At 53.2% G+C, this 22,644-nt stretch overlaps 1 protein-coding gene across 7 annotated transcripts in view; it reads left to right on the plus strand.

Annotated features, from left to right (window-relative positions):
* ZNF710 (zinc finger protein 710) overlaps positions 1–21,572 on the plus strand; it is a 63,536-nt gene extending 41,964 nt beyond the window's left edge. For 3 of the 7 annotated variants that reach the window (XM_031440567.2, XM_031440566.2, XM_010986756.3), the window contains exons 2-5: positions 9,891–11,379; positions 14,276–14,467; positions 14,958–15,132; positions 18,859–21,572. In XM_031440567.2, the coding sequence (XP_031296427.1) occupies positions 9,919–11,379; positions 14,276–14,467; positions 14,958–15,132; positions 18,859–19,028 (1,998 nt within the window). In that variant the 5' untranslated portion in view covers positions 9,891–9,918 and the 3' untranslated portion in view covers positions 19,029–21,572. Of the gene's footprint in view, positions 1–2,316; positions 3,455–5,812; positions 6,244–8,733; positions 8,963–9,890; positions 11,380–14,275; positions 14,468–14,957; positions 15,133–18,858 lie in introns of those variants that run through there. The other 4 variants (XM_064480578.1, XM_064480579.1, XM_031440568.2 and 1 more) reach the window with 4 other exon arrangements.
* Positions 21,573–22,644: the final 1,072 nt, after the last annotated feature.

Raw genomic sequence — 22,644 nt, forward strand, 5'->3', positions numbered from 1 at the left:
GCAAGAGATAAATAAATGTTGCCCTGAGATGACAAGAGATCATTGAAGGAGATAAAAGGCGAGTAAAAGAGATGAGAGACCAGAAGGAAAGGACAGAGGGGGATTTGGACTATACACTGCGATGAGGGGAGAGATGAAAGAGGAAAGAAAGAGATGGGAATGCAGGACTGAGTGGCAGAGTGGAGGATGGGGTTGCCACGGAAACGGAAGGAGGGACAGGAAGACAGGATGGAGAAGGCTGAGGGCTCAGTGCCGGAGGGGCCTGAGACAAGCCTGGGGAGGAGGAAGGGAAGCCGTGAGGGCTTCCAGGTCTGAGTCAGGCCTCATTGTGGGGAAACTGAGGTGGGCAGGGGAATAAGACCTGACCCAGAAAGCTCATCCCCGCCCATAGGTGGCAGAGTGGAGAGCGCTGGGCCTTGGCGCCCCTGGGCTGACCCAGCTGGGGTCTGCTTCCCTACCTGTGGGGGACTGCCTCTCTTTAAGCCTCAGTTTCGACGGCTATAAAATTGAAACGGTACTCCCTACCCCAGCGGGCTGCCTGGAAGCATAGAAATTACATGTGTTCATCACAGGGCCTGACAAAGTTTAAGCCCAGTAAATGCTCCTGTTGTTCCTTCATTTGTGGTTCTTATCTTTGTCCATGAACTCGTAAGCCCAGTTTTGTTTGTTTTTCCATGTTACATTAAACTGGTGATCTTTGGGTCCAGCAGAGTGTGCTTGTTTGGATGATAGACATACTTTTTGCTTCTGGAAACAGAGCCTTCCAGAGACCTACTGTCCCTTCCCCTGGGAACAGACATTGGTCCTGAAGCTCAGGGAAAGAAAGTACAGATTTGGCTGTTTCCACCTGAGGCTCAGCAAGGGGCCTCTTATTTTTCTTCACACTTGAACATGGAGACTCTCAAAAGGGCAACGATTCATTCTGTATGTGCACCCTGCTGGGAAAACACTGATGAGCACACAGACGAGTTCTCTGCCCTGCCCTCATAGGGTCTGCAATCTAACTGGGATACCAGATATTAAGCAAGTAATCACGCAATTAAGTCTGTCATTAAAAACTGTTAAAGCCCAGGAAGGAAAAGTATTCAACTTATAGCTGCTTAGAACTTGGGGGATCAGATTGGTTGGGGAGAGGGGAGTCAGGGAAGGCTTCCTGTGGAAGTGATCCCTGAGTTGAAAGCTGAAAGGTGAGGGACAAGGAAGAGCATTCCAGGCCTGGGAAACAGCATGTGAAAAGGCCTCATGCAGGAAGGGCTGTTCAAGAAAATAAGGAAAGCCCATGTGGTAGGAGCAGAGTGGTATGAAGTTGCCACGTCAGCAAGGACCAAGCAAGCAAGTTCTTACAGGTCCTTGGTGAGGTGTCTGGACTTGATGCAGGCCAACAGCCTGGTGGGGGAGCCTGAGTGTATCAGGTGGCTGCCATGTTTGATGTAGTTGGATAGATGGCTGGGAATACACCAGGAATTGAGCTCTCAAGTTGGTCCCCATCATGGGGTGGGAGCCTTGGGGCCTCAGTTTCCACATCTGTAAAATGACAGCACTGTACAGGAAAGTCCCCAAAGTTCCTTCCCTCCCTGTTGATGAAGATTCCAAGACCAGCCTTGAGGGTACACAGCCGAAGTGGCCTGGGTGAAGGGCCTTCAACAAGGCCAATGTCCTGCTGTGGGAGAACCTAGCTTTCCTCCTTTGTGGCAAGTGAGGTGTCAGGCATGAGGGCCCAGGGTCTACAGCTTCTGGGGACCTGGTGACTTCAGATCAGAGATGCCACATCACTCCTGCACTCGCGCTGAGGGGAAGCTGCTGTGTGATTTGTGTGGGGCTCTGCTCACTGCTCAGCGTTTGCCCCCAGCAGTTTGTGCAGCAGACTCTCATTAGTTTGGGCAGGCTCGTTTCTACAAGGATCAGAGACCCACCCAGCTCTCCTCAGGACAAAGGGTTCAGCGAGGTTTCCCGAGGCAGGCAGCAGGGGCTGGGAGCCCACGGCTTTGCTTCTCTGGAAGCGCTCACTCCCTCCTCCTCGGAGGGCTGGCCCTGGCCTGCTTAGGGTCTCTGCCCCTTTGTCCCAACTCATCTTTGGTTGAGGCTTGATGTATAGCCTCATTTCCAGTAGAGGAACCTGCTTGGGCTAAGTCCATTTGGGGCGTGAGGAGGAGCAGGCTGTAGCTCTGGGCTCAGCTCCTGTATGAACCATTGGGGGTTGGGGGGTGCAGCACGGGGGCCCTGGGCTGGGGAGGGGGAGGAAGGGTCCCACCAGGGGTGGGTGTCACAACTTTGGGGGGAGGGCACTATTCATTTACCCTTAAGGCTAGTTCACGTGAGAGTGCGCATCAGTTCTGACTGATTACTTTCGAGAATCAGAGTGAATTGGGGAGGTTTTGGGAAATATGATGTCCAGGTCCCAGACCCAGTGATTCTGGTTTAACTGACCTGGGGTGAGGCCTGGCACTGGTGCTCTAACCAAAGCATGCCAGTCGGACCATGCAGAGCCAGGGTCTCTGTCCTTGGAAGAGTTGGAATTACGAGGTCACATGAACACAGTGGGCCTGAGAGTGTGCCTCTCACCATGGAAACTCCAGTCCTCCTTTCCTTGGGTTTAGAGGTCCCCATCACCTTCCTGGAGGAGAGGGCCTCACACAGTGGCCACTCTCCCAGCCAGGACCACCTTCCCTTCCTGGTGGGGAAGAGCACGGCATTAGCAGAACTCTCGGGCACGGATTTCCCCTCAGTCTCATTCATTCATTGACTCATTCATTCCGGGTCTCTTGGTAGCTAGACTTCCTAGGCTCCCCTTTCCCTGCCCTGGCATCCTTCTCTCTGGACACTCCCCTGCTGGGCCCACTCTGCTCCCCTGCAGGCACTGTCCTTTGGGGTGGTCGTATGGTGGGGGAGATGCCCGTAAACAGATGCAGTTATGAATTGGCATGATTGTATCAGCACTCTCTAGAGAAACAGCACCAGCAGGGTATACATACAGAGAGATTTATTTTAAGGAATTGGCTCGCACAATTGTGGAGGCTGACAAGTCCAAAATCTGTGGGGCAGGCTGGCAGGCTGGAGACCCAGGCAGATTTCTATGATACAGTCTTGAGGCAGAATTCCTTCTTCTCTGGGAAACTTCCCTTTTTCTCTTAAAACTTCTACTGATTAGATAAGACCTGCCCACATTAAGGAGGGTAATCTGCTTTACTTAAAATTTACTGATTGTAGATGTTAATCACATCGACTAGACCACTCACAGCAACATCTAAATTAGTGTTTGACCAAACAACTGGGCACTATGGCCTAGCCACGTTGACACAAAAAATTAACCTGGCTGTGGAAGAGGCCCTTGCCCTGCCCCAGGCCAAGGAGTGTCTGATGCCTGCACTGAATCCTAAAGGATGAAGGGATATTCACCTAGTGCCAGAGAAAGGCAAGTCCTGGCAAGTGACTCAGCCTGTGCAAGGGCCTCAAGGTAGGAAACAGGTGTGTGTGTGTGTCTGTGTGTGTGTGTGTGTGTCTGTGTGTGTGTGTGTGTGTGTGTGTGTGTGTGTGGTGCAGAGGGACAGGAAGGCTTAATGCAGCATCAGGGAGAGCTTGGCTGGAGACAGCCTTGGGCAGCCAGCTAAGACATGGGAACTTCATCCTATAGGTCATGTGGCTGAGGATAGTCCTCTGGGCCAGAGACCTGCTTTACCGCCATCTCACTGTGTGACCTTGGACCAGGACAAGTCCCTTCCCCTCCCTGAGCCTCAGTTTCCTTATCTGTAAAAAGGGGTAGGTTTACATAGTAAGTATCAGGCCCTCCTGTGGTTTGTGGGTTGGTGGCCCTGCGTTGGTGGCCCAGCCACTGACCTCTGGAGACAGGGCTTAGCAAATCTGTCCCCAGAGGAAAGGGGAAGCTGAGGCAGAGAGAGACTTCTGTAAGGAAGAGACTCACGTACACACTTCCCCCTCGGCCACCCCGTCCCCACCCCACTGCCTCGTCAGCGCCAGGCCCAGAGCTGCTAAGTCGAATGAGGCCTTGTGGGCTGGACAGAAGTGAGACTGGCAAGGAGCCCCGAAGTTTGCACAAGCCCCCAGCTTTTGCTTCTGCTTCCTCTTCCTTTCATGGGATGTGAGCAGAGTTTACCCTCAAGTCTACCCTGAGGAGGACAACAGAACAAACAAAGAGGGTAGTTTTGCTATAAGTTCAAGTCCCGTGAGTGTTCTTCTACAGCCATGTGCATGCCTGGGACTTCTGTTCCCTCCCCAGGCCCAGCTACCTGCCCACCCCGCTCCATGTTCAGCTTCTTGGGACCCAGGGCCTGGGGCTCCCGGGGCAAAGGACCCTGACAGTATAGCTGGTGACAGGGGCAGGAAGAGAAGCCAGAGCCAGATCCCACAGGACTTGAAAGCCAGACCAAGGAGTGAGCTGGTCCTCTGCTGCTCTGCTAGGTCCTGCCCCGGCCCAACCCCAGCGCTGTGCCTCCTGCCTGCCAAAGATCCTGGTGCTTCAGGTTTTAGGCTCAGCTCGCTCAGAGCTGCTCCCCGAGGGTGGGAACTTGTGCTCCCTACTATATCCCCGCAACCGTAAACGGTACCCAGCACCTGGCAGGTACCCACTAAACGTGTGTTGAGCCAGTGATTCACTTGCAGAACTGGAGGCCATAGCCGCAGTCTCCTGGTGATTCAAAGCCAAAGGTCAAACTTTCTCCCGAGCAGAAGCCCGGGGGCACTGTGGGGCCTGTGTCAGGGAACAGGCCCCAATACCTACTAGGCCCTCAAAAATAGTCATCAGAGTAATCGATCACAGAGTGCTTGGTGACATCCCAAGGCTGGGCTGGCAGAAGCCCTAGAGCATTCCTGCGTCTTCAGTTGGTTTTTGAGATGTCCTGATTGTGGGAGTGAGGCAAAGGATAGCCAGGTGGTCACCAGGTCCTATTGGTTCTTCCTTCCAAATGGCTCCTGTCCTGCCAGCCCCAAGCCAAACCAGGCCTCAAGTGCCTTCCACCCGAACTCTGCCCCACTGTCTGTGTTCCAGGGACACTGGCCACCCTAAGCTCCCCGACCTCCCCTGCTCCCAGATCAGGAATACATGAAGGGGTCCCAGTGAGATGAGAGGAGCGTTTAGAGCAGCGTGGAGAGGAGGTGCTGTCATGTCTTGGGGAAGGGACCCTGGAAGACAGGCAGGTAAGCCAAGGATTAACCCACCCTCAAGATTCCAAGAAGCCTCTTGTGCCCATTTTATAGGTCAGAAAATTGAGACACTGAGGGGTCAGGTGACTTGTCCAGGGTCACACAGCAAGTCACTCATTAATGCACTTGACAAGCTCATGTCAGTATTTACAGAAACTGTAGTACAGCAGTAGATGAAGCAACAGTGAGAGCTCTGGGGGACTGGGTCCCTGCCTGAGTTGGGAAGGCCTCCTGCTGGGCCCCCTGGGATAAGACTTCGGTCCCTCCCCAGGGGCTGGCCTGGCCTCAGGCCTGGGAGGGGGTGATACCGAGCCCTGGGAAATAGGGCAGCCCTGGGCCTCTGGTGTCACCAGCACAGTCCCCTCCCCCTCTCTCCACTCTACTCCTTCCCCTCCCCCTCCCCGGCTTTTGTTTCTTGGTCTCCACAGCCTGCCTCTCTCTTTCTCTCTCTCTCTCTCTCCCCCCTCTCTCTTTCCTCCCCCGCTCTGTCACTTTCTCTCTCTCCCCCCCACCCCTTCTCTGCTGTGGCCTCCCTTCCCCCTACTCCCAGTGCAAGTCTTTAAACTACAATCAGACAGCAATTCTGTTTCCTCTATTTCCCTGCCTTTGCCATTTCCTCTCTCTCCACCCCGGGGACTGAGGGTGTCCTGGAGGCGGCCGAGCTGCATCTGCTCCAGCTCTGATGGCCCCTCATCTCATAGCCCAGTCTGTGCAGAGCCCGGGGCAGTCTCCCCTTTTTCTTGGACACTGTAGAGAGATTTTGTTCCGTGCTCTCTGATGGGAAAGAGGCCTTGCCCTGAGAAAGGAGGTGCCACAAGGGGGCCCAGGCCGATGACAAAAAGGGCCTTGAGGTGTGGGGCCCGTCCTGGCACCCAGATGGGGTGCACATGGCAGGCTCTCCTCCTGCCCTGGGCAGCCCATTCCAGACATAAAACAGGAGGGTTGTGGCCTGTGAGGACGAGCTGGTCGGGGGTGCCAAAAAGATGTCCTAGGAGGAGGAGGAATAATGACACTGGGCTTGCAGAGCCCCCGGCTTCCCACTGGCCATCCCTGTGCATGATAGATGAACACGCTTTCAAAACACAGGTGAATTAGATCCCGTCTGTCTTCTTTCTCTGGGGCTGTGTCTCAACAGAGCCCCTCCTACACACGTACGTGTACACACACATACACTGTCTGGCTGCCCCAGTGAACACTCAACCCCATGAGCCTCTTAAATGCATATTTACAGGGTGATGTGTGTCTGGTCAACCAAGTGTCCATCCAGTAAAAGAAAGCAGGGGCCTGACTGGCCAGACGGGCAGATGGGTTGATGGAGGCTTCCAGGAAAAAGCGCATTCTGATTGGAGACCCAAGAAGGGGCTTTGCCCTCGAGGGACACCCCAGTTCCCCAGTCTGGCCAGAGTTTTGGAACAGGTAGACAGGAACAGATCTGAGGCTTCACGTAGCAGTTTGCCCGGGGCCTGTCCATGCATTCCTGGGGCTCTTGGGAACCTGACGGGGGCAGGGCAGCACCTGGGAGCTGAGGACACTGGGCTCAGAGTCATGATGTGACCTCCTAGGTTGCAAAGATGGTGGAGTAAAGCTGCAGATATGGAGCCCAAATGGGGTTGGGCTGTGGGGCTGGACAGGCCCAGGTGCAGACCCAGCTCTGCCCTCACTGACAGGGCACTCTTGAGCTTGCTACTTATGCCCCTGATTCCTGGGCTGTAGAGTGTGCCACAGCTACCCCCACCCCAGTGCCACCGCCGGGCTTGTTTCTAGGATTAAATGGCTCTCCTGGGACCTGATGAGCACTGTCATGGGAAGCTAGCTCTTCTGCCCAAGTCTGTGGTTAGTCATTGGCACCTCTGCGTCCCCTCACTTGAGAACAAACCCCTCGAAAGCAAGGACAGTGAGCAGGTCCCCGTTGACACCCAGGCACAGCTTCAGTCCTCTTGCCCTAAAGTCAAACCTCGTGCCTGTTCCTATAGGAGAGGGACACCTGGTGGTCAAGGGCAGGTTTGCCTTGTACCTGCGGTCCTGATGTGAGCCTATGGAGTGGCTCCTATCACTCTTAGAAGGTCCCCCCTAACAGGGATGGAATATTACACGATTACCCTCCCTGTAGGGACCACACCAGACCTGTGCTCCAGCTCCTGCAGACAGCCGCTGGCTGACTTTTTCACCCTCTCATCTGCCAGTAAAGCAATATTAAGGGTTTCTTTGCTTCTGTTCCCTTCAGGTGCCAGAAGAGGGGTGGTGCTAGCACTGGGGCCAGGAGAAGAGCACGGGGGAGGGAACTAACATTTCCACTGCGGTCCTTGTCCCATCTCCTCACTACCCCAGGAGTCAGGCACCACTTCCTGCTCTGCAGAGATGAAACTGAGGCTCAGGATGAGACAGGATGTGCCTGAGCCAGGAAAGGGCATAGCGCAGGTTTGGATTCAGAATCTGGGGCCAAGTCCCGGCACAGGCTTCGCTATTGAGGCCCAGCCCCTCCCCTCCACTGCCCTGCCTTTGGGGAAGTCTAGAAAAAGTGCTGAGCTGCCTATTTTCTCAAGCCCACAGCAGACACGAGGGCAGCCGCTGGGTGCCGCTGCCGTGGGGGGCAGTGATGCTCCCCCCTCCACCGGGGGCTGCAGTGGGCACAGTGGCCTCCTCTGGACACCATGGGGGCAGGGACCTTCCTCATCCATCCTTCATCTCCAAGCACAGGGCCTGACCCATCACGGGGATTTAGCAGATATTTGTTGCACTAATCAGTGAATGAGTTCTCAGTCTCTGGAGATTGTCACAGAATTACCCACACCTTTGCTGAATTTGGGGCCCCAGAATGGAGAAATCTCTTAGCTCTGTGGTTTTCATTAGAAAAGGCTACTTACAGAGATTTGGGCAGATTAAATAATAGTGGTCCTTTTCATTTGGTGAGGGCTTTATAATGAATTAAGCCCCTTCATCTAACCTGTGACCACTGGGCTCTCACAACCCTTCCATGGGAAGGTGTTTCCATCCCCATTTTTGGTTGGGGAAACTAAGATGCGGAAGTGATTCTGAACTGACTTTGCTTAGTCACTTGTATGTGACAGAGCTGGGACTTGAGGCCAAGATGCCTGACTCCCAGTTGAGTGCTCTTTCCAGCGGGGGTGGGAGGTGGGCTCTGAATCAGGTTTCGCTCCCCCCGCCGCCCCCAAGCCTCTTCCTGGCAGACCCTGTGTCAGAGGTTTCATTCCATCTGACCCCTTCCATGAGAGCTCTGCTTTAAGCTTAATAGTTTAATCTTTAGTGTCCGTTTCAAGGAGGCTAAATTCCTCTCTGGGGTATTTTATTTTTAGCCAGCTTCAGGAAGGGGAAGCTCCTCTGGCCTGTGGGGGGAGGGAGACACCATGCTGGGAGCTGGTTTCCTGAGGAAGGGCCGCCGCCGACCATGCACCTGACCCTGGCCCTGGGAGGAGAGCTCGTGAAGCAGGCAGGAGCCACCCCATGCTTGTCTTTCCTCCTCCCTGTGGAGTGCCTGTGGTGTGCTGTAGTGTGCCGGGGGAGGGGGGTGGGGGGGTGGAGTGCAGTCTGATGAGTATCCAAGGCCAGAGAGGAGGCCCTCCCACATCCGGGCCCACGGGGAGGGCTGGGAAGCCCCAGGAGCCAGAGGAATTTGAGAGAAGCCTGGGGGACTGCTGGAAGGGGCTAGGAGCTCAGCCAGGCTGGGGAAAGGGCAGCCTGGTGGGAGAATCCCTGTGCAAAGGCTGGGCCACACTGAGGGCACTGGTGCGGCCGGAGCTCCTAGGAAGGCAGGAAGCTGACACATCCAGGATTTGAACTGGGACAGGTGGGATCACTGGCTTTTTTAGAAACACCTGTTGGATCAGAGAGCGTGGCTGTGAACCTGGGAACCAGTGTTAGCATTCATTCCAGCCAGTTTTCTCAAACATGTTAGCTGTCACAGAGCTCTTCTTTCAAATGAGATCTTCTGCGGAATTCCAGTGTACAAATCAGACACGAGCTGTATTTTAATCAGTATAAATTTAAGTATTTAAATATCTAACATTTAGCTAATCAAGAACAATGACCTGTTGTGATAGACACAGTCATTTTGCATCAGGGCTGGTAGGTGGTAGCAGCTGTCTGACATCGGCCTTGGCACCTAATTTATTTTTGTGTGTTGCCTTGTTTTTGCCGAATATATATATTTTTAAAAACCAAAACACTTCATTTACATGGCCAAGCCATTACAAATGGTGACAGTTGTTTAACACCTCACTGTACAGTCTCAAATTCTATGCAAAATTAATTATACCTTGGCAACAAAGTCAGTGAGCCTACTGAATGTGTTGCAGGGATAGATTACATTTGGGTAGATAAGTCTTTAAAAATCAGTTTTCAAAGAAGCAGAATCTTTATTTTTTGCAATTTTGGATCCAATTTTTGAGGAACTTCTGAAGGACATGCTGAGCATAATTTGAGAACCACTAAGGAAATCCAACCTCCCTGTTTCACAGATGGGAAGACTGAGGCTAGCAAGGGGGCAAGGCTTATTACCAGGATCCCACAGGGAGATGGAGGAGATGGTCAGATACACAGAGGATGTCATTGCTCCCTGTCATTACAAGTGTGTCCTGTTCCCGAGGCAGGAATAGAAAGACATCAGGGACAGACACACCCAAAACTGGCCAAGCCTTTGCTGAGTGTGTGTCTGTCTGTTGTCTGTCTGTGCAGCATTGAGCCAGCAGTGCTAATGTTCCCTTCTCCTCCTGCAGCGATGCTCTCCTAGCCAGCCGCCACGGGATGGAGGGCTTCATGGACTCAGGGACACAGACGGATGCCGTGGTGGTGCTGTCCTTGGCTCAGGCCGCTGTGCTGGGCCTGGTCTCAGAAAATGAGCTCTTTGGAGCTACCATAAGCGCCGAAGCCTTCTACCCAGACCTGGGGCCGGAGCTGTCTGGGGCAGCCCTCGGGGAGCCTGGGCCTCCGGGGCCTGACGTCTACCAGCTGGCCTGCAACGGGCGGGCCCTGGAGGAGCCAGCAGAGGAGGAGGTGCTGGAGGTGGAGGCAGCCTTTGAGAAGCACACCCGGCGGAAGACACGGCCCCCCGTGCGGCTGGTGCCCAAGGTCAAGTGTGAGAAAGTGGAGGAGGAGGAGGAGCAGGAGGTCTTCGAGGTGTCCGTGCCTGGTGATGACAAGGATGCAGGTCCAGCAGAGGCCCTGGCTGAGGTGGCCAGTGGCGGCTGTGAAGCCCTGGTGCAGAGCAGCGCCGTCAAGATGATCGACCTCAGCGTCTTCAGCCGCAAGCCCCGGACGCTGCGGCACCTGCCCCGAACCCCGAGGCCAGAGCTGGACGTAGCCCCTTATGACCCCCACTTCCCTGACCCGGCCCGGGATGGCTTCCCTGAGCCCAGCATGGCACTGCCCGGGCCGGAGGCCTTGCCCGCAGAGTGTGGTTTTGAGCCGCCCCACTTGGCCCCGCTGAGCGACCCCGAGGCCCCCACCATGGAGTCCCCGGAGCCCGTGAAGCCGGAGCAGGGCTTTGTGTGGCAGGAGGCAGGCGAGTTCGAGGCGGACGCGGCTGGCTCAACGGTGGAACGCCACAAGAAGGCCCAACTGGACCGGCTGGACATCAACGTGCAGATCGACGACTCGTACCTGGTGGAGGCGGGTGACCGGCAGAAGCGCTGGCAGTGCCGCATGTGTGAGAAGTCCTACACGTCCAAGTACAACCTGGTGACGCACATCCTGGGCCACAACGGCATCAAGCCGCACTCGTGCCCGCACTGCAGCAAGCTCTTCAAGCAGCCCAGCCACTTGCAGACGCACCTGCTGACGCACCAGGGCACCCGGCCCCACAAGTGCCAGGTGTGCCAGAAGGCCTTCACTCAGACCAGCCACCTCAAGCGCCACATGCTGCTGCACTCAGAGGTCAAGCCCTACAGCTGCCACTTCTGTGGCCGCGGCTTTGCCTACCCCAGCGAGCTCAAGGCCCACGAAGTGAAGCACGAGAGCGGCCGCTGCCACGTCTGCGTCGAGTGTGGCCTGGACTTCTCCACCCTGACCCAGCTCAAGCGCCACCTGGCCTCCCACCAGGGCCCCACCCTCTACCAGTGCCTCGAGTGCGACAAGTCCTTCCACTACCGCAGCCAGCTGCAGAACCACATGCTCAAGCACCAGAACGTGCGGCCCTTCGTGTGCACGGAGTGCGGCATGGAGTTCAGCCAGATTCACCACCTCAAGCAGCACTCGCTCACCCACAAGGTGAGGCCGCCTCCCCTGCAAGGCCTGGCCCCTGAGGCCTCCTCTCCCTCCTCTCTACCTCCCCTCCCCCTCCCCCAGGGGCTTTGCCCCCAGCCTGAGGCTCTGCCCTCTCCTGCCTTGCTTTCATCCAGTGCTTCCCAAAGTGCTGGATGAGATCATTTAGGTGGTGAACATTTCTTCTTCTTATAGTTATTTTTATTTTGATGAATATTAGAAAAAATGTCATTGAAATTAGTTTTTTAAATAGTAAAACTTTATTTAAAAACTTTAAAAATTGACTGTTTGAGGAACCCCTGCAGGACCCAGGGAGCACAGTTGGAGAATCACTGATTCTCTGTTTTATGGCTGGGAGGACCAAGGCCAGGACGCCACAAGGACGGGGAGGAGATGGTCAGAAGTACAGAGGGCTTCCTTTGCTCCTCGTGGTTACAGAAGCATATCACAACCTGTGTGACTTCCTTTTAGGGGAAAGCTAAAAATATTTCATTTTAAAAGGAGATAGATGTAAGGAAAAATATTTGTTATGGAAAAGCACAGTTGGTTCTAGAATATGATGAAATGAGGCAAAGTGGTTTGTGGTTTGTGAAGACGGAAGATACAGCCACACTGTTCCTATCCACTATGTCCCCAGGCATAACCTGGACCTCTCCTACCTTCCTCTTCCCTCCTTAAGGCCGCTGGCCACCCTGCCTTTCAGTCAACGCCACCTTCCTTTGAGAGGCCCTTACTTCCAGGCAGGGGGACTGAGTTCTCTCAGGTCCTATAGTCCCATTCTGGCACTTGGCCGTCCATAGTTGCAGCCCCAAATCCAACCAACTTCACACTTTGAAGATGAAAGTGCACAGAGCTTCCTCTCTCCGTAACGGCAGCCTTAGAGATACTGCAGGACAATCTTGTGTCCTCATCTCTCACAGTGGACACGACAGTGAGTGGGGGAGCAACAGCCTGCCAGGCCGAGAGTCCAGCCTTCCCCAGCCCAGGGGACTGTTTCTGCTAGAGCGGAGATGGTTTGTAGGTTTCATTGCAGATGTGCCTCCATTCAATTGGTGTCACTACCTAGAGTGTAATGTTAAGAAGGATTCTGAAGCCGAACCTGGGCTGGGCTATAAAACTAGATGATTGATTATTTATGCCTGCAGGGGGTGAGAGTGGAGAGTGATAAGTATATGTGCTATATATTTGCCATCTTTCTCCTCTACTAGGAGACTTTAAAATCCCCACAAGTCCACAGAGTGTTAAAAGATAAATAATACTGTGAAGAAAAAGGGGAAAGCAAAAATCAAAGGCTAATAGACACAACATTGCTAAATGACTATTACTCAATAAAAAAAAGTTAAAAAAATCAAAGGCTAATAAAATTGAAAACATTCCCATTAGCAGCCTAAATTTGTAGGATGCGCACATCATGCACTTATATAGAGAGCTCCCAAAGGCAGGGCCCCCTGGTGGTCATACATGTCATCTTCGCTGTGTCAAGCAAGCATACAAGACAGGAGACAGCCCCTGTCAGCTAAGAGAAATAGAATCAGGAACCATTACATTATAAAACAAAACTTTACCAATCAAGCGGTTGGGACAGCAGCTGTGACCACAGAAATGTGTCTGTTCCACTGGGATTCTACTAAATTACTAGGTTTCTAGGAAAGAGTTCAGCTCCCGACTTTGGTTCTCACATTCCTCCCCAGACAATACACTGGGTCTCCTGTGCACACAGCACCTTGTCCTGCTCTGGGGGTCACCTCCAGACCATGGTAAAGCATGTTGATCATTCAAACCAGAGGGTTTTCCCTTGGAATGTTTTTTTTTTTTTTAAGGGGGAGGTAATTGGGTTTATTTATTTTTGGAGGAGGTGCTGGGGATTGAACCCAGGACCTTGTGCATGCTAAGCATGCGCTCTACCATGTAAGCTATACCCTCCTCCCGTCCCTTGGAATCTCTGTCTCCTGGGGCTGAGTTCCCCTAAGTTCATCATTGATAAGAATCACCGGGGGAACCTGTTGGGATTAAAAATCCCTGAGCTTGCTGAATCAGAATTTCCAGGCAGGGGCCTGAGAGGCTGTATGTTCAATAAGAACTACAGTTGGTTCTTAATCACCAGGGAAGCTTGGAATGCACTCTCGGAGGTCAGTGGATGGGCTTCCAATTTCGAGAACTCTTTAAATTCTACACAGATCTTTGTGTTTGCCATTTTTCCTGGGGTTCCTATACCTTTAGTCATACTCTCAAAGGGGCCTGTGAACCAAAAAGACCACCGAGAAACAGCACTGAGGTGAAAAACATGTACATACATCTTAATCCAAGGAAGCCATCCAGACCACCAGGCTCTGGATGTGTCTTCTTGACCACAGGCACTTGGTGCCTGGTAGGATGCCGGTCTGTAGCAGGTGCCTGGTATATGGTTGCTGAATGAATGAATGAGCAAACGAACACGTTTGCCTTGGTGTGCTGGTACAGACCTACAGAAGGCTCTTTTTTTTTTTTTTAAGTTTTGTTGTTGTTTGGTGGGGGAGCGGTAGTTAGATTTATTTATTTTTAGAGGAGGCACTGGGGGTTGATCCCAGGACCTTGTGCATGCTAAGCATGTGCTCTACCACTTGAGCTGTACCCTCCCCCGAGACCTACAGGTTTACCTACCCTGACAGGCAGGAGACAACAGGTGTGTGGATTTGAACAATACGACCCAGCCAATCTCTGCCTATCACTGGAAGGCTTCCCGGAGTCAGTGGTTCTGCCCCAGCCACTCCAGTGGTTTCAAACAAGTGGCACCTGTTTGGAACGTCCCCAGGAAGTCCTTTCCTAGAAGTGTGCGCACGCTCTGACGCTGTGGTCCCTGCGCACACACTTGGAGAGCCTGTGTCCATTGTGTGGCCCTGACCATCGCTCCCACCCACTACAGGGTGTGAAGGAGTTCAAGTGCGAGGTGTGCGGCCGGGAGTTCACCCTGCAGGCGAACATGAAGCGGCACATGCTGATCCACACCAGCGTTCGGCCCTACCAGTGCCACATCTGCTTCAAGACCTTCGTGCAGAAGCAGACCCTCAAGACCCACATGATTGTACACTCGCCCGTGAAGCCATTCAAATGCAAGGTACCAGGCCCTCGGACCTCGAGGCAGGACTTGCCCACGGGTGGCCCGGGCTCAGCATGATGGCAGCAGCAGAGACCCAGTGTGGGCAAGGGAGCCCTGTTTGGGTGAAACTGCCTGGGCTCTGGGGGTTGGGTGGGCGATGGGGGTTCCATTGTACAAGCTACTGCTGTTGTTTTTTGAGGGTTGGAGGAGGGGATGAAGGTCACAGTGCAGCCACAGGGGAAGAGCCTAGGCCTGGGACTCAGTGCAGTCAGAGATTTGAGCCCTGGGTTTCTGACAACTCCGGCTCAGGGAATGTGGGGCAGACCCACAGGAACAGTGACCAGCAAGGAGTGGCTTAGTCCTCTGCCTCTTGGGGTTACATAGAGAAGACAAAGTGAGTACTGTCCACAGCAGATGGGATTCCAGCCCAGCCCTGGAGGTGGGAGTGGCTGGGGGTCTGGGGAAGGCGGGCTCCCCAGGCTGGTGAGGCTGGGTTGGTGTGTTCCAGGTGTGTGGGAAGTCCTTCAACCGCATGTACAACCTGCTGGGCCATATGCACCTGCACGCGGGCAGCAAACCCTTCAAGTGCCCCTACTGCTCCAGCAAGTTTAACCTCAAGGGCAATCTGAGCCGGCACATGAAGGTCAAGCATGGCGTCATGGACATCGGCCTGGACAGCCAAGGTGGGTGGGCCACACACAGTGGACGGAACAGGAGTGGTACTGTCATGGCACACTCAGGAGCCTCCTGTCCAGTTAGGGGCGTGGGGAGGCTGGCCAGGCCTGAGGCCTCGTTGGGGTGGGCTCAGGTCTGGAGAGGGGGCACCCTGGAGGGCCACCATGGTGATAATGATGAGATATTTATGTGCTCTTCAAAGGACTTACGTGGGCTCACATAAACAATAATAAAAATAATATTTGTTGAGTGCTGTGTGCCAAGCCTTTATTAACTCACATGACCCTCACAGGGAGGTTGGCTCTGTTATCACCATTTTACAGATGCAGACACTGAAGGACAGAGAAGTTAGGTAACTCATACAAGATCATTGCTGAGATGACATTTAAAAAATAAATCGATGGGAAAGAAATTAACAAAAGGGAAAATGGCAACTGGAAAGATAAGGGAGAGCCAGGTGAGGTTACAACTCCAAGTTCCCCAATGGAATGTCCTAGGGGCATGCAGAGGGCTCTGAGCTTCCCAGTAGCCAAGGCAAAAAGTGTAATACAATCAGTCACACTCTTCATAGTGCCAGCCAGAGAATGTAGCCACGTTCTCAGAAGGCTCCTCACCTCTGCAGTTGGTGGAGTTTTCATTGGCTGTTTGTTATAACATCCCTGCATGTGATAGCCTCTCCCCACAATGCTGGTCAGTAGCAGAACTTCAGTCTCTCTGGCCTCCTTATGGGAAGCACTTTAAGGTCTTACAGGAAAGAGAAGCCAACGGCACTTTAGGAAGGCTCCTTGTATAGTCTGGAGCTATTTGAATTTCTGTGCTCCTTCTGAGACAACTAGCTGGGAATGTACCATGCAATACCAAGTGAGTTGATTTGCCATATGAGATTGCTCACTAGGAGTCAGTCATGCTGGGGAGTGGCAGCAATAACCCTGATTTGGTTTGGGAGCAGCTGACCAGTGAATGGCCCAGGTTTTCTGACAGAAACAGGTGTCATCAGTTTTCCATTCTTGTGGAATGAAACCGTATTGACTGCACATAGATGCTCTATAGCCCCTTCTTACTCAAAATGTGGTTGTAGGACCAGCAGTGTTGGCATCACCTGGGATCTTGCCAGAAATGCAGACTCAGCTCCACCCCAGACCAGCTGAATCAGGATCCATATTTGAAAAACATTCCCAGGTGATTTGTTTGCACCAGAAAATTTGAAAAGCATTGACTAAAGTGATAGTTTTCAAACTTGAGTGAGGGAGCATGAGAATCACTGAGGGCTTGTTAAAACAAATTGCTGGGCCCCACCCTTCAAGCTCTTAATTCTGTAGGTCTCAGGTGGGGTCAGATAATTTACATTTCCAACAAGTTCCCAGGTCAAACCAAAGCTGCTGGTCTGGACTCACTTTGAGAACTCTAATCTAGGCTCTAGAGAACTGGTTCTCAAACTTGGCTGCACATTTGAATCACCTGGAGAATTTTTGAAATGCTGATGCCTGAGTCTCAACCACAGAGGTTCGAGTTGATCTGGTTGGTGGCCCAGGATCCAGATTTTTTTAAGCACTTCAGGTAATTCTATGTGTGGTAGAGTTTGAGAGCCAATACTCTAGTGGACCTGCCAGGAGCTAACCCACCAGGTGGGACCAGAACAGGATTAGTCCTTTTGGAAGTAGCTGTCCCTGCACACCTTGCTTCCAGGAGGTGGTTAAGACATAAGCTCTTTCCTTCTGAGGTCAGTAACCAGGGGTGCATAGGATTGCTTTCTTCCTGACTGTACCAGATGACAGAAAGTAAAGCAGGAATTGGCATGGGAATGGCTGCGGCCAGGTCCGCCCGCCACTCACATATAACCTTGGTCTAAGAAGCTCAGGCTTGACACTTGTGCAGGAGGAAGGCAGCATACATTCTAGGCGGAATCACCTAATAAACTATAGGACTGTAATTTGGGGGATAGGTCAGTGTCCTTGTAAAAGATGGTAGAGATTATTATTCCCTGGGGCCAACTGGACAGGACCAATAGAGTTAATAAAGATAAAGAGAGGTTGCAAGGGTAACAGATACAGAGATAGAAATTGTCCCACAGTCTTTATTTACCTTGTTTTTAATCAACTATATGATATGAAGGTGTGGCACTAGGATCTGAGGAAGAAACAGCCTAGGGTCTATAAGGTTCAGTACAGTTGGCCTTGTTTTATAAAGTCAGAAAGACTTCCAGTGTGTCAGATGCTATGGGCACAAGTAACAGACACTCCATTCAGACGGGCTTTAACAGTAAGGAAATAGATTAAGAAATGACTTCAAGTCCAGGCTATCTTCAGAGTTGGCTCATTCAGCCCCTCAATAATGACATCAGAGTGAGGCTCCCTCTATCTGTCCAAAGAATTAGCTGTGATTTTCCTCATGGTCGCAAAATAGCTGCCAGTGGCCTTCAGGTCAATATGCTTCTTTAGTTAACCTCCATTGGAAGAGTAAGAGCCTGCTCCCCTTTGCTCTGTGAAACCAATGAGAGCATTCTAAGAACTCACTAGCAGGCCTTTCCTCATGATTCATTGGCCAGAATTGGGTCCCATGCCAATCCTGAGCCACTCATTGGCAAGGAGCAGGATTAGTCTTAGACTAGTGGTTCTCAACTGGGGGTGAGTTTGCCCCCCAGGGGACACTTGGCCATGTCTAGAGACATTTGGTTGTCACAACTGGGGTGATGCTACTGGCATCTAGATAGTAGAGGCCAAACATTCTACAATACTCAGGACAGTCCCCCACAACAAAGAATTAAGGCCCAAGACGTTAATGCCAAGGTTAGAAAACCCTGCCTGAGATTTATCAGGGCTACGTACACCTGGGCTGGGGTCCATTTCTCCCTAAAACACATCGCATTTCCTAGGTGGACAGGGACAGGATACATATTGAGAGGCTCAGCCACAGTCGCTGCCAGCCAGTCTCCCACTGTCCCCAGATCATACCCCGGGCTTCCCTCCCTCCATAGCTCATTGGAAGGCAGCCCCACCCAGGCCTCCTCTGTGAAGTTTTCCATCTGGCTTTTATTCCAATAGTAAGAGCTTTATAATAAGATTTCAACTTGATAAAATTATAAGAGGCCTCTGAAGAGTTTTTGTCTTTGTTAACCTACCTTGGGTGTTTGTTGGGCTTTGGAAAACAAGGCCTGAGGATACCACTGGGTGGAGATGAGAGGAGAGACAGATCCCTTCAGCCATTTGAGGCAGAGCAGCACAGTGGATCAAAATAACAGCGCCTGCTGGGTGCCCTCTGGCAAGTTGATTAGCCTCTCTGAACTTCCTTTTGAGCTCCTAAGTGGGATTGCTGTGAGCATTCATGAGACAGTATATGTGAAGTGCCTGGCATACAGTAGGTGCCAAATGAGTGGTGTTGCAGACATGATATAGCACAGGAGGCTTTCATATGGCAGAGGGGACCAATGAGAAACATCGCAGAGGATAAATAAGTAGGGCTTAGTGACTTAGGTGGGTGTGAAGCATGACCCTAAGAAGGGTTCAAGTCCAGGCCTGTACCCACCCGGCACACACACAGCTTTAAGGTTCAGGTCCAGCAACCCATCTGAGAAGCCACAGGCGTTGGAGGCCTCCCAGAGCAGGAGGGCAGAGGAGGCAGCTGAGTCTGCTGGAAGCAATGACTGGGAAGTCCTTGCTTTAGTTCCCCTCCCTGTGTGGGAGTGACTGGCTCTTGCCCCAGGTGGCATCCAGGCCTAACTGTGCCCTCCCTTGCAGACCCCATGATGGAGCTGACCGGCCCCGACCCCTCCGAGCTCGACAGCCAGCAGGAGATGGAGGACTTCGAGGAGAACGCCTACGCCTACGCCGGCGTGGACAGCAGCGCCGAGGCCAGCGTCCTCACCGAACAGGCCATGAAAGAGATGGCCTACTACAATGTGCTATAGCACAAGCCGGGCCGCCCAGAACGGGGCGAGGAGGGCGTGGGGCGTGGGGGGAGACCCCTGTGCTGTGGGCTGCACCTCCTGCAGCTGAGAAACGAGCTACTGCCCCACTGTCCCGAGCCCTCCCCTCCCACTCAGTCATTTGCACCACTGGGGACTTTTAGACCAAGTGGAGACTGTACTACTGGCCTCAGCTGTGAACCCGGCACTGGTCCCAGGCATTCTAGGGAAGGAAGGGTAACACGGGAGGCCCAGGTCTGGGTCTCTCTGGCCTGCTGCTCTGGGAGGGCAGGAGAAATGCAGATGGGGGCCATTTGGAGACAGGTCACAAGGGCACAGGTTCTCAAGTCTCTCCAGGCCCAGCAGAGCTGGGGCAGCCAGTGAGGGCAGGGCCATCCTGACAGCTCCTCAGGGGTCCTGTCACTGGAGGAAGAGATCTCTTGAGCCATGCCCTGTTTTCCCTCTGGACCACCTCCTGCCTCTAGGGATGTTTTAGCTCTTGTGCTGGTCAGCACTGCCCCCCTCAACCCCTACCAGCCCCTGGACTGGGAAGCGCCCAGGCCCCAGAGTCCCCTTCCCACCCTGTCCATGGACAGCTCGGCAGGGCTCTCTGCCTTCTACCTCCTGGTGCCTCCCACACTCTCCTCCAGCCAGGTGTGCATGCGGCCCTAGTCCTGGCTTTAGGAAAGTGGGGTGTAGCCCAACTCCCAGCTACCGTCCTCTCCAGCCAACCCCCTGAAAGCCCCCATCTTACATCCCTATTTGGAGGTAGGTGTCCCTAAAGTGGATTTCAACAAACCATCATCCAGTTCTGTCTCGAACTGGGGCAGGGTTCCCCCGCAAAGCCGGGACATGCCTTGAGTCAGGCACACACTAACAAAGACAGATGAAGGCCCCTGGAGTGAGGGGGCAGGGCATGGTGAAGGGGCCACTGGGGACCAAGAGGGGCTGTCCTCAAGGACAACCTATATGGGGGGAAGGGGGACTGGAGTTTTTCCTCTTATTTAAGGACTAACAAGTATCCATTTTGAGGGTGGGGATAGCCGACAGTCAGCAGGGTCCTGGGAAGAGCAACATATTTAAAAAGGAAAATGAAGACCATAGAGAAGAAAAAAAAAATTTTTTTTTTGAGCAAATGGGGCTATTTTGAAGGTAATTTATTTTTTTCTTTCCAGCTGTGTCACCTATTTTTTTCTGATGGAGATGATTTTCTTTTTCCCAGCGGAAGCTCTCTTGTGTGCTTTGCGTGCTTTGTGCCTCCCGGACCAAGAGCCGCCTGGCTGGACTCGGGCTCGGAGGGGATTGTAGGTCTGGCCCTGGGGGTGCAGCTGCTGGCAGGGAGCCTCAGGAGGCCAGGGTGAGGCAGGAGGAGGCAGAGCCCGGCAGGCCCTCCAGCCCCTCAGGCCAGTGACTCAATCTGCACCACCCAGAGGAGTGGCCAGGGCCACTGACTCCCCTCGCCCATGGCTCATTCCCTCGCTTGCCCACTCTCATCCCCTGTCCCCACGCCATCTCCTGCCCCCGAACTGAAGACTGCAGGCCCAGGTCAGTGAATGAGCAAATTCAGGAATGCTAGGGCACCCAGACTCCCAGCCACTTGCCTCCTGAGGCCTCCAAGGGGAGGAGCAGGCAGGGCCATTCCCAAAGGCATGGGAGGTAAGGCCACCAGCTTCAGCCCAGAACCAGGAGGCGGGGAGCGACTGAGGAGGAGGTGCCAATTTGAAATGCAGCTATCCCCAAGGCTGTACCTTAGGACCAAGCCAGGCCTCAGGGTGGCTGAGATCAGGACCGATGGGAGGACAAGGTAGCCTTGGGATCAGGCAGCCAGCTGCCCCTTCCTTCTCTGCCAGAGTTCATGCTAAGCAGCAAATGAAAGGGCTGGGGGCTCACGGAAGCCTCTCCCCAGATGTGGCTCCTAGACCCCGAGGCCCCCCAGCCTCCCAGGTGCCCGCCATGATGACCCTCAGGTGGCAGTGACCCCGTCACTGTAGAAGACATTTTCTCCTGCTGAGCAGAAGCATCATCCCCTGCAAACTACCTCTTCCCACGTCTTTCTCCCCTGGTACCAAAAAGAAGCCTGTACCTCCTCCTCCTCCTCTTTCCTGCCAGTGCAGTGGCCTTGGTCTTGGAAACCCACGGGAGAAGGTCTGGCCCCAGGGTGGGGCTCTCTCTTCCCCCAGCCCCACCATCAGCACCAGCCCTCTGCGAGGTTCCATACTTGAACGCCTCCCCCTCTGCCCTGTGCCTTGGACCTGGGCAAGGCTGAGAGAAGGAAACAGCACAACTCACAATTTGAGCTGGGGGGTGGCTCGGCAAGGCTCCTGTCCTCACCCCCCCACCCCCACCTTTTCAAAAGAGGCGTGCGGCCTCTCTGGTGACTTGGAAACTCCTGGACAAATTCCATTCTAACTTATTTTGACATGTATACAAACCAACTGTTTAGAAATTCCACTTGTGCAAAGCCCTACTGTGTTTTTATGTTCCTGTTTAAAAGAGACGTTTACTTAGCAATAATTATAAATAAATGAATATTCTTTAGTGAGGTGACTGCGAGTGCTTCCTTCCATGGTTCTTGGGAGCCTAGTCCTCACCCTTCCCCTGGAAGGAACTCCTTATAAGTCTTCACTCTCCAGGGGCCTGGAGGAGACCCAGACCTTCCTTAGCACTGGAATGACCACCTGCAGGGCTCCAAGCCCAAGAGAAAGGGGCGCAGGCCAAGGCACCAGAATTCCCACCACTTGCAGAGAAAAGCCACTTCCTCACCAACAGGCCACCAGGACAGAAGCCAGCTCATGATGCCAGCCTGGGCTTCAGAGGCTGTGCCTGCTGGGGCGCTGTCAGGCCTTTGCTACTGATGGAGAGGAAGGGCCCGGAAACCTTGAGCTTCCCCCTCCAACCAGGAGTTGGGCCCAGCAGAGCCAGCACACCAGCTTTTCTTTCTCAAGTGCTGGGAGTGCAGTGACTGAGAAAAGAGTGGTCTTAGAACAGAAGGCAGCTATCAGTGGAGGTGGGTAGCCACATCCCATCTCAAAGCTACCAAGACTCCCAATTGTCTGGTTTCAGGAGCCCACCCAAACTTGGGAAGTGGACTTTGGGTTGCCAGGCATTTGCTTTATCAAGTCAAAATGATACAACTCTTCTCCAGAACACTTTAACACTGCAAGTAGAATATAATCCCTGCATAAAGGATAGCCCTTTAAATTGGATCTGTTAGCTTTATAGAAACTTTTATAAACTTACTTTTCTAGTTTTGCCAAAGAATAGGGAAGAGGAACCCTGGACCACGTGGGGGCCTCCACTCTCGCTCCCAATCCTGAGCCCCAGGCAGCCATGGAGACGAGAACCAAGGCGGCTACTGGGTGGGACCTATTCTGAGGACCAAGCAATGAGCAAAAACGGAGGTCTGCAGGTGTTTGGATTAAAACCAGCAAAGGAAAATAAATGAAAATATAACCAGGATCTATTGGGAAGTGACAACAATCCTAAAGTGGAGAAGAGGACACAGAACCAGATCGTGCTGGGGAACTCCAGGGAATCTGTCCTCCCCCCGGGGGGCCCTTCAGACTGGACAGAGGCCTGCTGTTCCTAAGGCACCCCAGTGTGTCCCTGGTGGGACCTC

The sequence above is a fragment of the Camelus dromedarius genome, chromosome 29, assembly GCF_036321535.1.
Source record: "Camelus dromedarius isolate mCamDro1 chromosome 29, mCamDro1.pat, whole genome shotgun sequence".
NCBI classification, from domain to species: domain Eukaryota; kingdom Metazoa; phylum Chordata; class Mammalia; order Artiodactyla; family Camelidae; genus Camelus; species Camelus dromedarius.